The 11945-nt window shown below is 46.1% G+C and overlaps 1 protein-coding gene across 2 annotated transcripts; it reads left to right on the top strand.

Moving 5' to 3' along the window:
• Positions 1 to 603: 603 nt before the first annotated feature.
• Positions 604 to 11353, top strand: LOC119971141 (bone morphogenetic protein 2-like). Of its 2 annotated transcripts, none has more exons than XM_038806316.1 (3): positions 604 to 888; positions 4322 to 4692; positions 10155 to 11353. In XM_038806316.1, exons 2-3 carry the CDS (start codon positions 4329 to 4331, stop codon positions 10997 to 10999), a joined length of 1209 nt encoding a protein of 402 aa, XP_038662244.1. In that variant the 5' UTR covers positions 604 to 888; positions 4322 to 4328; the 3' UTR covers positions 11000 to 11353. The 2 variants fall into 2 exon arrangements, with proteins under 2 accessions (XP_038662244.1, XP_038662253.1); XM_038806325.1 differs by lacking the exon at positions 604 to 888 and adding an exon at positions 3071 to 3236.
• Positions 11354 to 11945: the final 592 nt, after the last annotated feature.

An 11945-nucleotide genomic window follows, 5' to 3' on the forward strand; every position in this document is an offset into this window, starting at 1 on the left:
AGCCATATCTACCCGGATACGAAAATGACAGACGATGTTGCTGGGTCCCTGGGGACCAGCGAATCGCAACATTCATGTTTCGACAACACTGGATTTGATCAAAGTATAAACATTGACTAAACCTGAGATTTCAACCTCTCTATCCAGTTCATAGCTGTCCCGTCCACTTTCCCAGGTTTGCTTAGTTAACTCAATTTGAGTTGATTATTGGAGGGGAAGTCCAGATCACATGTTTCTCCCCAGGACTTGTAACGAGTGTAGTTTTCTTTTTAAACCAGTCCGCTCTGTAACCCTTCTCTCTGACGGGGAATGCAGTGATATATTATTATTTGGGAAACTCCATCAGGTGTCACAGACACAGCATCAGTCACTCTATTTACAACCCCCCCCCCCCCCCCCCCCCCCACCCACCCTGACACACAGCCCCTTTTTTTAAATATTAAAAAAAAGTACAAAAATCCTCTTGTGATGTAATGACGTTAAGATGAAGATCGCCCTCTCAGATGAGTCAGTCACTTGAAGTGCTGTAAACATTCCTGATGCCAGCCACAATATAGGGGAGGACGGAGGGGAGTGAGTGAGGGAGGGAGGGAGAGAGGGAGGGAGAGTTTGTGCGCCGCTGCATGAGCAAGTTGTGAAGTCATCCCGCTTCGGAAGAACTGACTTCGCCGCGAGGGCTTTAAAATCGGGCGGCCGCAGTGCCATCTCGGCGCGTTTGTACTCGCACACCCAGGGATCGAACCTCTCTCCTTGTGCCTCCCGAGATCGATCACCCTGTGAAATGGTTGGCTTTCCCACCCCGTTCTGCACTTCTTCATCAAACCCCGCTGTCAGGAGCAGCCGGGTTTTTGGTCCAGCTACCTGATCTAATGCAATATTTTCAATCAGGTAAGGGGAACTCTTGACATTTAACTAATTTTCTTATATAAATTAATTAATTAAAATCAATTGAAATGAATCAGCATTATTCTTTCGACAGAAAATAATTGAAGTACTTTCAGCTACTTTGAACCTGTTTTTTTCCAATTCAGTCCCATCTTACTGTTCTTAGTTCCCTTATACACAGCCATGCCCCTAAAACTATTGTTTTATTCCCTATTGCCATACACTTGTTCTCTCTCTCTCTCTCCCTGGTTTAAGTTTCTCTCTCTCTCTCTCTCTCCCTGGTTTAAGTCTGTCTCTCTATCTATCTTTCTCTCTCCCTGGTTTAAGTTTCTCTCTCACCCTCCCTGGTTTTAAGTTTCTCTCTTTCTCTCCTTGGTTTAAGTCCCCCCCCCCCCCCCCCCCCCACTCTCTTCACCTTTCCAGCCGGGATTCCCACCCTCTCTGCCACGGGCGCCCACACGATTTTCACACCTGGGTGATTTATTTTATTTTTAAAAAAATTATTTTCACAATATCATTTATTCTGTTGAGGTGTTAAACCGCAGCGGCCGGGGTGGGAGGAGAAGCAGAGGTGTGTTTTTTTAAAAATAAGAAAAGATTTGATTTCCCTGCGTTCGAGAGCTGTACAAAGGAGCTGTTGTACATGAAGCTTGGAAAATTCAACTCTCTGGCCTTTCGCCGTCTTGACCAGAGGTTGGCGCACTGTTCACGGAGCTCCCTGCCTTTCCCTCCACAACGTGACAGACCTGACTGACTGTTCACGGAGCTCCCTGCCTTTCCCTCCACAACGTGACAGATCTGCCTGTTTCCTTCAACAATTTCTCCCAATAACTTATCCTTTTCCCTGTCTTTGACATCCCCTCCTCACAGTTTTTGTTTCACTGAGAGATTGACTTTTCCTTGCTATTTTTGTTTGGGAGTGAGGGGCAAGAAAAAAAACCAGCTTTTCCTTCTGATGTGAAAACTGCGCCAAAGCTCCGGGAGCTCCCCTCCTTTGGCAATGCCCCTCCCTCCCTCCCTCCATCTCGGGCTAACCTGCTCGCGTGTAGACTGGCTGAAGCCCCGTTCCTGACTCTCCCAGCGGGAGTTCCCAAAAGCATCGCTGTGAGCGCCGAGATCCATATCTCCAGATGAAGAGTAAATAAATCTTGCACGTACTGCGGAGGAGAGGAGAGAGCCTCTTCTGTGTGTGTGTGTGTGTGTGGGTATGTGTGGGAAGCTTGAAGAAATGTTTTAAGCAAACTCGACCTGCCTTTGAAACGAAAAGGAAAAATATATTATTTGAGTTAAGCGTGGCGGGAGAAGTTAGATTTAAAATCTCTGGGACGGTTCGCACACAGACAGAGCCAATCCATTTACAAACGCCCGTCTGCCCTTCGAGAACCATCATCCCAGGAATAAAAACAGCGCTGCTCCGGGGCGAGTTGGGGTTCTGAAAGGGTTAAACGGCGGCATTGAAGAGATGTGTGTGTGTTGGGGGGGGGGGGGGGGGCTGCTGTTTTAAAACAAGTGCATTTGTAGAAGTTTTTTCCTCCGCACTTTGCGCGTCCTCCCACGCCCCCCAGGGAAAAAAAAGGGGAGATTCGCCGCTCCGGCCTGCAGTCGCTTCCCAGGGGCTTGTACATTTCCCGCAGAGAGCATCATGTATTGCAGTGATGTGGATGTAGGAATTATTAGCCCACTGGGTTAGCAGAACGCCGCTTTGTAGTGACATCAGGGAGAAACACAGTATGTGTGTGTAAAACCTCCTTAAATTGCTATGCAGCAAGAGCAGGGATCACATCAAAAAATTCCACCGAAAATAACAGGTCCAATCACTTGTACAGTCAATACATATAATATATATCTAAACGATCCTGTCAAGAAATTATGGACTTTTCTTAATCGAGAAATGTAAGGACTTCGTGAGTTATCGCAAATTGAAGTGTTAGGACACTTCCCTTTTCGTCAATCGCGCACATTTCAACATATTTATACATCAAAAGAAAGTTTGGTTCCTCTCCGCCTGCTAGTGATTGGTGTAAGAAAGGTGCATTATTCTTTGGAGGTCCCCCCAACTCCTGGTAGACAGAGTCAAGAGTGATAAAGGGAATTAACCGCGGCGAGCAATGTGGCTGATGGGGGAGTCCCGAGCGGACCCAGGCAGCCAGCACAGGTAGTTAGTTCCACTCTGATCGCAGGACACGTCGATACTTTGACTCTTACTGTAAAGGCTGGTGTGTGTGCGAGACAGAAGCGGGACGGGGCTGGCAGAGTGCAGCTGCCAGGGGGCAAAGAGAAGTGCAGAACTCCCTGCGTTTAAATATGGATCGCTGTTGTCTCTGAGCTGGGGCGCATTGTTCAAGTGGAAGGTAAAGCCGTGTGTGTGTGTTCCGGGGGGGGGGGGGGGGGGAGAGAGAGAGAGAGCGCGGGGGAGGGAGACAGAGGGAGGGAGAGACAGAGTGAGAGGCAGAATGAGACAGAAGGAGAGACAGAGAGTGAGAGACAGAGAGTGCGAGACAGAGGGAGAGGCAGAGAGTGAGACAGAGAGCGAGAGACAGAGGGAGAGACGGAGGGAGAGCTAGAGAGTGAGAGACAGAGGGAGAGACGGAGGGAGAGCTAGAGAGTGAGAGACAGAGGGAGAGACGGAGGGAGAGATAGAGAGTGAGAGACAGAGGGAGAGACGGAGGGAGAGATAGAGAGGGAGAGACAGAGGGAGAGACAGAGGGAGAGACAGAGGGAGAGATAGAGAGGGAGAGACAGAGGGAGAGACAGAGGGAGAGACAGAGGGAGAGACAGAGGGAGAGACAGAGGGAGAGACAGAGCGCGAAACAGAGGGAGAGGCAGAGTGAGAGACAGAGGGAGAGACAGAACGCGAGACAGAGGGAGAGGCAGAAATTGAGAGACTGGGCAGAGACAGAGGGAGATAGAGAGAGGAAGAGAGAGAGAGAGACAGAGAAAAAGAAAGGGAAGGTGCATTTTTATGGCAGTGTAGCCCAAGCACCAGCAATAGCGGAGTTGAGCACCTGTCCGTCTGCTCTCTGATCTGTCCCATTCTCCACAGACACAACAGCGCAGCCAACATAAACAACAGGACGGGCTCACACACATACACACGTGTGTGCCCGCTTCTCCTTTCTTTTATTCCCTCCCTCCAGCAAATCAATCTTCCTCTTATTCCATTCAAAATTAAAGCAAACTCCCTTCCCTCTCCTTCACAGATCTACATTCCCACCCAACTGGGGAGAAGTGAAACCCCTTCTCACGTCTGGACTGTGCTTTAATTTCCTTCTCACCTCCCCCCCCCCCCCCCCCCCCTCCTTTCTTGAACTCTGCCTTGGCATTGCCTCCTTGTCTGCCCACTCTTCCTCAACAAGCTTCTCGTTTCTCTCTGTGTGCCTGTTGCCATTTGTGACCCTTGCCCGGATTAACATTGCCCTCTCCCCACCTCTCGCAGTGACACGATGACCGCGGGCAGACGACCTCTGATGGTGCTCCTGCTCTGTCAGGTCCTCTTCGGAGGCTCGGCCGGACTCATCCCCGAGATGGGCCGGAGGAAGTTCACCCAGCAGCAGGAGGCCAACTCGAGGGGCCGGGCGAGCCCCCTGCAGACCGAGGGCATGCTCCAGGAGTTCGAGCTGCGGCTGCTCAACATGTTCGGCCTGCGGCGCCGCCCTCAGCCCGGCAAGGAGCCGCTGATCCCGCACTACATGCTGGAGCTGTACCGGCTGCATTCGGAGGAGGAAGGGCAGCCTGGCTCGCTCCTGCCCCGGTTCCCCGAGAGGCCAGCCAGCCACGCCAACACAGTCAGGAGCTTCCACCACGAAGGTAAGACTTCAGGCTGATGATGAGCTCAGGCAGGGAAACTATCGAGACCTCAGAACGTGCCAAATCTGTCACACATCCTCCCTGAACAGAGCCTGGCCCCAATAACACACACCTTACACTAATACCGTACATGTTCAATGGACAAACACATCATATTGTATTCTCCATGATCACTGACTGAATTAAAGAGAGCACACATTTCATTTCAGCAACATTTATTTATTTTTCCGAGTTGCATTTCCTGTTAGTTTGTCATTCGGTTCCAAAGAGTCAAACTCCAGCTGACACAATTCTCTCATTCTCTCCTCTCTCTCTTTCATTCACTCTCATTCTCTCCTCTCATCCTCGTTCCAATTCTCTCATTCTTTCTCTCATTTTTCATTCTCTCTCGCTCATTTTCTGGCTCTTTCATTCTCTCTCCTCTCATTCGCTCTCCAATTCTCTCTCTCATTCTTTCTCTCATTTTCTCTTTCATCTCCATCGCTTATTATCTCTCATTCCCTCGCTCCCTCATCCTCTTTCCTCTTTCCCATTTTCTCTCATTCTCTCCTCTCTCGCGGTGCCTCTCATATTCTCTCTCATTTCCTCTCTCTCTCTCTCTCTCATCACCTCCTCTCTCATTCCCTCTCCACCCACTGAAATTCTCCTGCAATCGCCGGCTGTCCCGCGTTGAGTTTTGTATTCCAGAGGCCACGGGGAAGAGGAGGGGGTGGGAGGGTTGGAAATAGGACAATTGCTCTGACAGGCAAAATCTATCGCGTTTGCTATCGCGCAGTGACAATCTGGTCAATGATTTACTATTCTTTATATTATCTGAGACGCGTGTACATTTCTGCATTCCAGCATAATCTGTGCAACTACAATGGCCATAAATATTTATTCCTCTCTCCGCCTCCTCAGAGCACCTGAAGCTTATCTTATCTGGGCTTTTTCCTCTTTTCTAGAACTCTTTGCTTTATATGGGGGTGTTACATCTCCTTTGCTGAGATCTCTCTCTCTCTCACACACACAAACAGAGATACCTGGGGATTTGATACTTTAATAATCTTCACTGACACACGCGCGAGCGAACCCGTTGTTGCTCACACTTGCATTATTGACATCGGGTCTCTGTCACGGGGTTTAGGCAATGCCTAGTTCCTGCATCGACTGCATAAAGATAGTCTGGGGAATCCTCAATTGGATTAAACTGCCTTGTTGCTTTCCTGAGGTAGGAGGGAGTCAGCACGGACCAGGAAGTGGTATTCACCTGTCCTAAAATGCTGCATTAAATAGAATTCACATGCACAGCTTTTGTTTACAAGAATATGGATTCAGCTCCTCGCCCCTCAACAAAACACCGTTGCCCAGTATGAGCAAACCCATCGTGCTCTGAGAGAAAGAGAATAAACGTGTTGGCATGATTCCAACCTTGTATCGTGAGGGTTAAGACGTCTCCCGGGTCCTAACGACCGCATGCTCTTCCTAATCTCAGAATCTGTTTGACACTCAAGTTTAATTGAAAACGGCTTGGCTGAATCGTGCACAAACGATACAACCACACTCTGGCCCTTTGTTTCGAATTCATTAACTTTTGGTTACAAGCAAACAAGTGCAACTGATTTTTAACCCCCCCCCCCCCCCAGTTGAAAATAAATGTGAACATTGACCACGTTATGAAGCAATAAGGATATATATTCAAGGAACAAGGAACAAAAGATGTCCTGCAAAATATGGTTTTGGATTGGGGCAAGGCAGATTTTACTAAAATAAGACAGGATCTGGCCAAAGTTGACTAGGAATAGCTTTTTGCAGGAAAGTGCAGCACAGTAGAACAGTGGTTAGCATTGTTGCTTCACAGCTCCAGGGTCCCAAGTTCGATTCCTGGCTCGGGTCACTGTCTGTGCGGAGGCTGCACGGTTCTCCCTGTGTCTGCGTGGGTTTCCTCCGGGTGCTCCGGTTTCCTCCTACAAGTCTGAAAGATGTGCTGTTATGTATTTTGGACATTCTGAATTCTCCCTCTGTGTACCTGAACAGGCGTGGAATGTGGCGACGAGGGTTTTTTACACAGTAATTTCATTGCAGTGTTAATGTAAGCCTACTTGTGAAAATAAAGATTTTTTAAAAAATCTACAGCAGAGCAGTGGAGGACATTCAATAAGGAAATGGGGAGTTACAGGTCCAACATGTTCCCTCTGGGAGAAATGGAGGAGCAATAAATTTAGGGAACCTTGAATGTCTAGGACAATCCAGAAGTGGATAAGGAGGAAGAGAAAAGCTTTGAGCAAATCCAAAGGGAAAAGTTCAACTGCGGCCCATGAGGAATATAGGAAGTGCAAGAGGGAACTCAAGAAAGCAATTAGGAGAGCAAAAAGGGGGCATGAAAAAGGACTTGTGATTAAGATCAGCGAGAACCTTAAGATAGTCTACAAATACATTAAGGGGAAGAGGTTAACCAGGGAAAGAGTAGGGCGCAGTGGGCAATATGTGTGTGAAATCGCAGAACATTGCTAGGGTGTTAAATGGAAACTTCTCATCGGTCTTCACTCAGGAGGAGGCCGCAGTTACATAATTCAGGAAATGGGACTGTGAGGACCTTGAGCAGTTTGACATAGGAAGTGAGGAGGTACTGGAGGCTTTGACGGGCTTAAAAATAGACAAATCCCCAGATCTGGATGAATTGCATCCGAGGCAGCTGTGGGATGTGAGGCAGAAATTGCAGTGGCTATGATGCAAGCTTTTAATGCTTCTCTGGCCACAGAGGAAGTGCCAGAGGACTGGAAAACATTTTATGTTGTCCCACTTTTCAAGAAGGGTGGCAGAGATAAACCAGGGAATTACTGGCTGGTGAGTCTCACGTCAGTGGTAGGGGAACTATTGGAGACAATTCTGAAGGAGAGACTTAATTTCCACTTGGAAAGGCATGGGTTGATTAGGGATAGTCTGCATTGCTTTGTCAGGGGGACAGGGGGAGGTCATGCCTCACAAATTTAGAATGTTTGTTAGATAGAATGTTTTGAGTGAGTGACTGAGTATGTGGATGAAGGAAGTGCAGTTGATGGAGTTTATATGGATTTTAGCAAAGCCTTTGACATGGTCAACACCTTTGACATGGGAGTCTGATTGAGAAGGTGGAAGCACATGGAATCAAGGAAACCTGTTGATATGGATCCAAAACTGGCTTAGTAATAAGACACAAAGGATGGTGATAGAAGGCTGTTTGAGTAACTGGAGGCCGGTGTCCAGTGGTGCACCACAGGGATCAGTGCTGAGTCTCTTATTGTTTGATATATACATAAATGCTACAGCTGAGAACATGGGGGTAATGGTAAGTTTGCAGATGGCACTAAGATTGGCAGGGTGGTTAACAGTGAAGAAGAGGGTCATAGGTTACAGAAGATATAAATAGGTTGGTCAGATGGGCACATCGGTAGCAGATGGTATTTAACCCTGTTAAGTGCAAGGTTATGCACTTTGGAAGAAGAAACAGGACGAGGGAGTATGTAATGAATGACAGGACACTAGGAAGCTCAGAGGAACAGACAGATCTTGAGGTACTTGTTCACAGATCCCTGAAGGCGGCACAGCAGATGAATAGGGTAAGAAAGGTATATGGAACGTTTGCCATTATCAGTCATTGCATAGAATATAAGAGCCAGAAAGTTATGTTGGAGTTGAACAGAATGTTGGTCAAACCACACCTGGAGTACTGTGTGCAATTCTGGTCACCTCAATATAGGAAGGAGACAATTACACTGGAGGGGTACAGAGGAGATTCACCAGGATGTTGCCTGGGATGAAGCATCTGAGCTATAAGAATACATTGGATATTTTTGGATTATTTTCTTTAAAGCAGAGAAGGTTGAGGGGATATGATTGAGGTGTATAAGATTATGAGGGGTTTGGACAGGGTAAATAGGAAGCAGCTGTTCCCTTTGGTTGAGGGGTCAATTACAAGGGGGCATAGTGTTAGGACATGGGATAGGAAATTCCAGGGGGATTTGAGAAAAGCAATTTACTCAAAAGGTGGAAAGCATCTAGAATGCACTGCCTCGGAAGGTAGTGGAGGCTGCAAACCTCACAACCTTTAAAAAGCACTTGGATGAGCACTCGAAACACAATTGTCAAGGATATGGGACAAGTGCTAGTATGTGGGATTAGCGCAAGATTAAGGGTAGTTATTGTCGGTGCAGACCCGATGGGGCCAAATGGCCTTTTCTGCCCTGTACGACTCTCTGACTCTTAAGGGCTAGTCCTGAAATAGTTGTAGGATTTGTTTTGGCTGTCTTAAGGCCGCTAAACACATTTCAACAAATGTACAGCTGGACACATTGGCAGTGAATAGAACAATACAGCATGGTTAGTATGTGAATTTGCAAATTGCTTCAGGGGCTAAATCTATAAAAGGCAATTACAGAATATGGTGCAATCTCCCATATGAGCCAGAATTTTTGCAAGTGCCACAAATATGTGGTGATCTAGGAACAGTGTGGCTTTGGTGCTGTTCTGTATTGTACTAGCCCTAAGGGATCCTTGAGTACAGTCAATCTGACAAAGCCAGAATGCATTTTCCACCCCCCCCACCCCCTCCCCACTTGCAATTCTTTGCACCTTGAGTCTGAATATGGCCTGCCAGTATTGGGACTGCAAAGCATTAAAATGCATCTCCCAAACATCACAGCAAAGCTGAGTGAGTGAACACTTTTCATCTTTGCAGTTTTGGGAGTGAAGTTCTGGCCAATGCAAATGTCGACAGGTTGGATCCCCTGCACAGACCCATCACTAACAATTTGGAAGCATTTCCTGTGCTGAATGACATTAATGCAAAAATAAGACCAGTAGCAATGGTCTCCCTGGTTATGTCTCTTCTGCGCAATAATTGAGGTCTAAAGCTAAAAATAAGCAAATCAACTTTAATATCTTTTGTTTACAACACAACCCGTCCCTAAAAGTGCTGACATGCAAATATAATTTCAAAGCCTATCACTTGATGAAGGTGGGAATTTGTTTTGAATACATTATAACCAGTTGGGCTATTAACTTTTACACGTTTCTTAAGGATGAGTTGATCAGACATGCCGCTGAGTTAATATTTTGTTAGTGAAGGCTTGGGCAAGAAAACCTTTTTTTTTAGAGCATCCTGTGATAGGATTACTATCTAATAATAATAATCTTTATTGTCACAAGTAGGCTTATATTAACACTGCAGTGAAGTTACTGTGAAAAGCCCCTAGTCGCCACATTCCGGCGCCTGTTTGGGTAACCGGTACGGGAATTGAGACCGCACTGCTGGTCTTGTTCTGCATTACAAACCAGCTGTCTAGCCCACTGAGCTAAAGCGGCCTAATGTATATTGATACTGTAACTAATAGATTATGTGATAATTAACTCATATATCGTGTACTTGTGTTTCATGTATGCCTACATTACCAGTCAGCCTTGCAATGTGACTAACAGCAGTTCTGATGTCTTTCTCATCTTAGAACCAATGGAGGAGCTGCCTGGAGCCAGAGGAGAGACAACCCGCCGATTTTTCTTCAGTTTGAACTCTATACCGCAGGAGGAGCTAGTCACCTCGGCCGAATTGAGGATCTACCGCGAGCAGGAGCGGGAAGCCTGTGCAAATAGCAGCGGTGGTTACCACCGCATCAACGTTTATGAGATTCTCAAAGCAGAAGGGTCCCCTGGCAGTGATCCAATCACGCGATTGCTGGACACAAAACTGGTGCACCACAATGTGAGCAAGTGGGAGAGCTTTGACGTCAGTCCTTCTGTCATGAGATGGACCGTGCAGGGGCAGCCCAACCATGGGTTTATGGTGGAAGTCATTCACTTGGACCAGGAGTGCAGACACTCAAAGCGACATGTCAGGATCAGTCGGTCCTTGCACCAAGATGAAGAAAGCTGGCCTCAGATGAGGCCTTTATTGGTAACGTTTAGCCACAATGGCAAAGGACATACTCTTGAGAAAAGAGTGAGGCGTCAGGCCAAACACAAGCAGAAGAAAAGGCACAGGCCGAGCTGCAAGCGGCACCCTTTATACGTGGATTTCAGTGACGTGGGGTGGAATGACTGGATAGTGGCACCTCCAGGATATCACGCATTTTACTGCCAAGGGGAGTGTCCCTTTCCATTGGCAGATCACTTGAACTCAACGAACCATGCCATTGTGCAGACATTGGTAAACTCTGTCAATGCAAACATTCCCAGGGCATGCTGCGTCCCAACGGACCTCAGTCCCATCTCCATGCTTTATCTTGATGAATACGACAAAGTTGTATTAAAGAACTACCAAGATATGGTTGTGGAAGGTTGTGGATGTCGTTAAAGCAGAAAAAGAATTATCATTAAAAAACTTGACACTTTACTATTTCCCAATGAAGACACTATTTATATTAAAAAAAAACAAAATAGAAACATCTATTTTGAAAATATATTTATGGTTACTTAAAAAAGAAATTGGGAAAATAAATATTTTAATCAGAGAATTGTTCCTTTTAAATGTTTAATTGTATTTCAGATGTACATGTTTATATGGGTTTAACCCCAACACATGAAGTATAATGGTCAAATTCCTATTTTGTATTTATTGCTATTGTAACCACTTTTTAGAAAATAGCTAATTTGTATTTATATGTAATCAAAGATAAATATAGGGTTTGTACATAAATCGTCAATCCACATCTGTCTGAAGTATACATGCTTGAAAGAAAACTCGCAATGAGATCTTTTTTCTCAGCTGGGGGCAGGCAAACTAAGAATCTAAAACGTTTCAGAACGTGTACCGACGTGAGCTCCACCATTTCAAAGCACTTTCTGACATGTGGCACATTAGAATTTTTGGCATAGCAATCTTGAAAAGCTTACCGATAATAAGATGAAGGGTTTTAGGGGCTGGAATGCATACAAAAGTAATTGTAGTCAGGTCTAAATAGCAAACAGTGTAAAATAACACTGGGCAGCTCCTTGTAGTTTACAGGTGGTTAAATAGATAGAGGCCAGAGGCAAAATGGACCCGTTATTCAACTTCTAGTGAGGTGAAGCGTGAATGCTGGGAAAAAAAAAATCTTAAACCCCATCTTTAAAAAAAGAAAATGTGCCAACAGAGAGCTTAAGAAGTAAACGGTAAATTGGTCCAGTGACGTTATTCAAGTCTCTGAGTCAATCGGGTGCGATTTCAAGATTTGAGCAGATAATGTAGTTTGAATATATTGCAAGGGTACTAAAGATCCTAAAGGTCTCACGTTCTTGCACTAGTTCATACTAATCCCATC

Source organism: Scyliorhinus canicula, chromosome 1, assembly GCF_902713615.1.
Source record: "Scyliorhinus canicula chromosome 1, sScyCan1.1, whole genome shotgun sequence".
In the NCBI taxonomy this organism is placed as follows: Eukaryota; Metazoa; Chordata; class Chondrichthyes; order Carcharhiniformes; family Scyliorhinidae; genus Scyliorhinus; species Scyliorhinus canicula.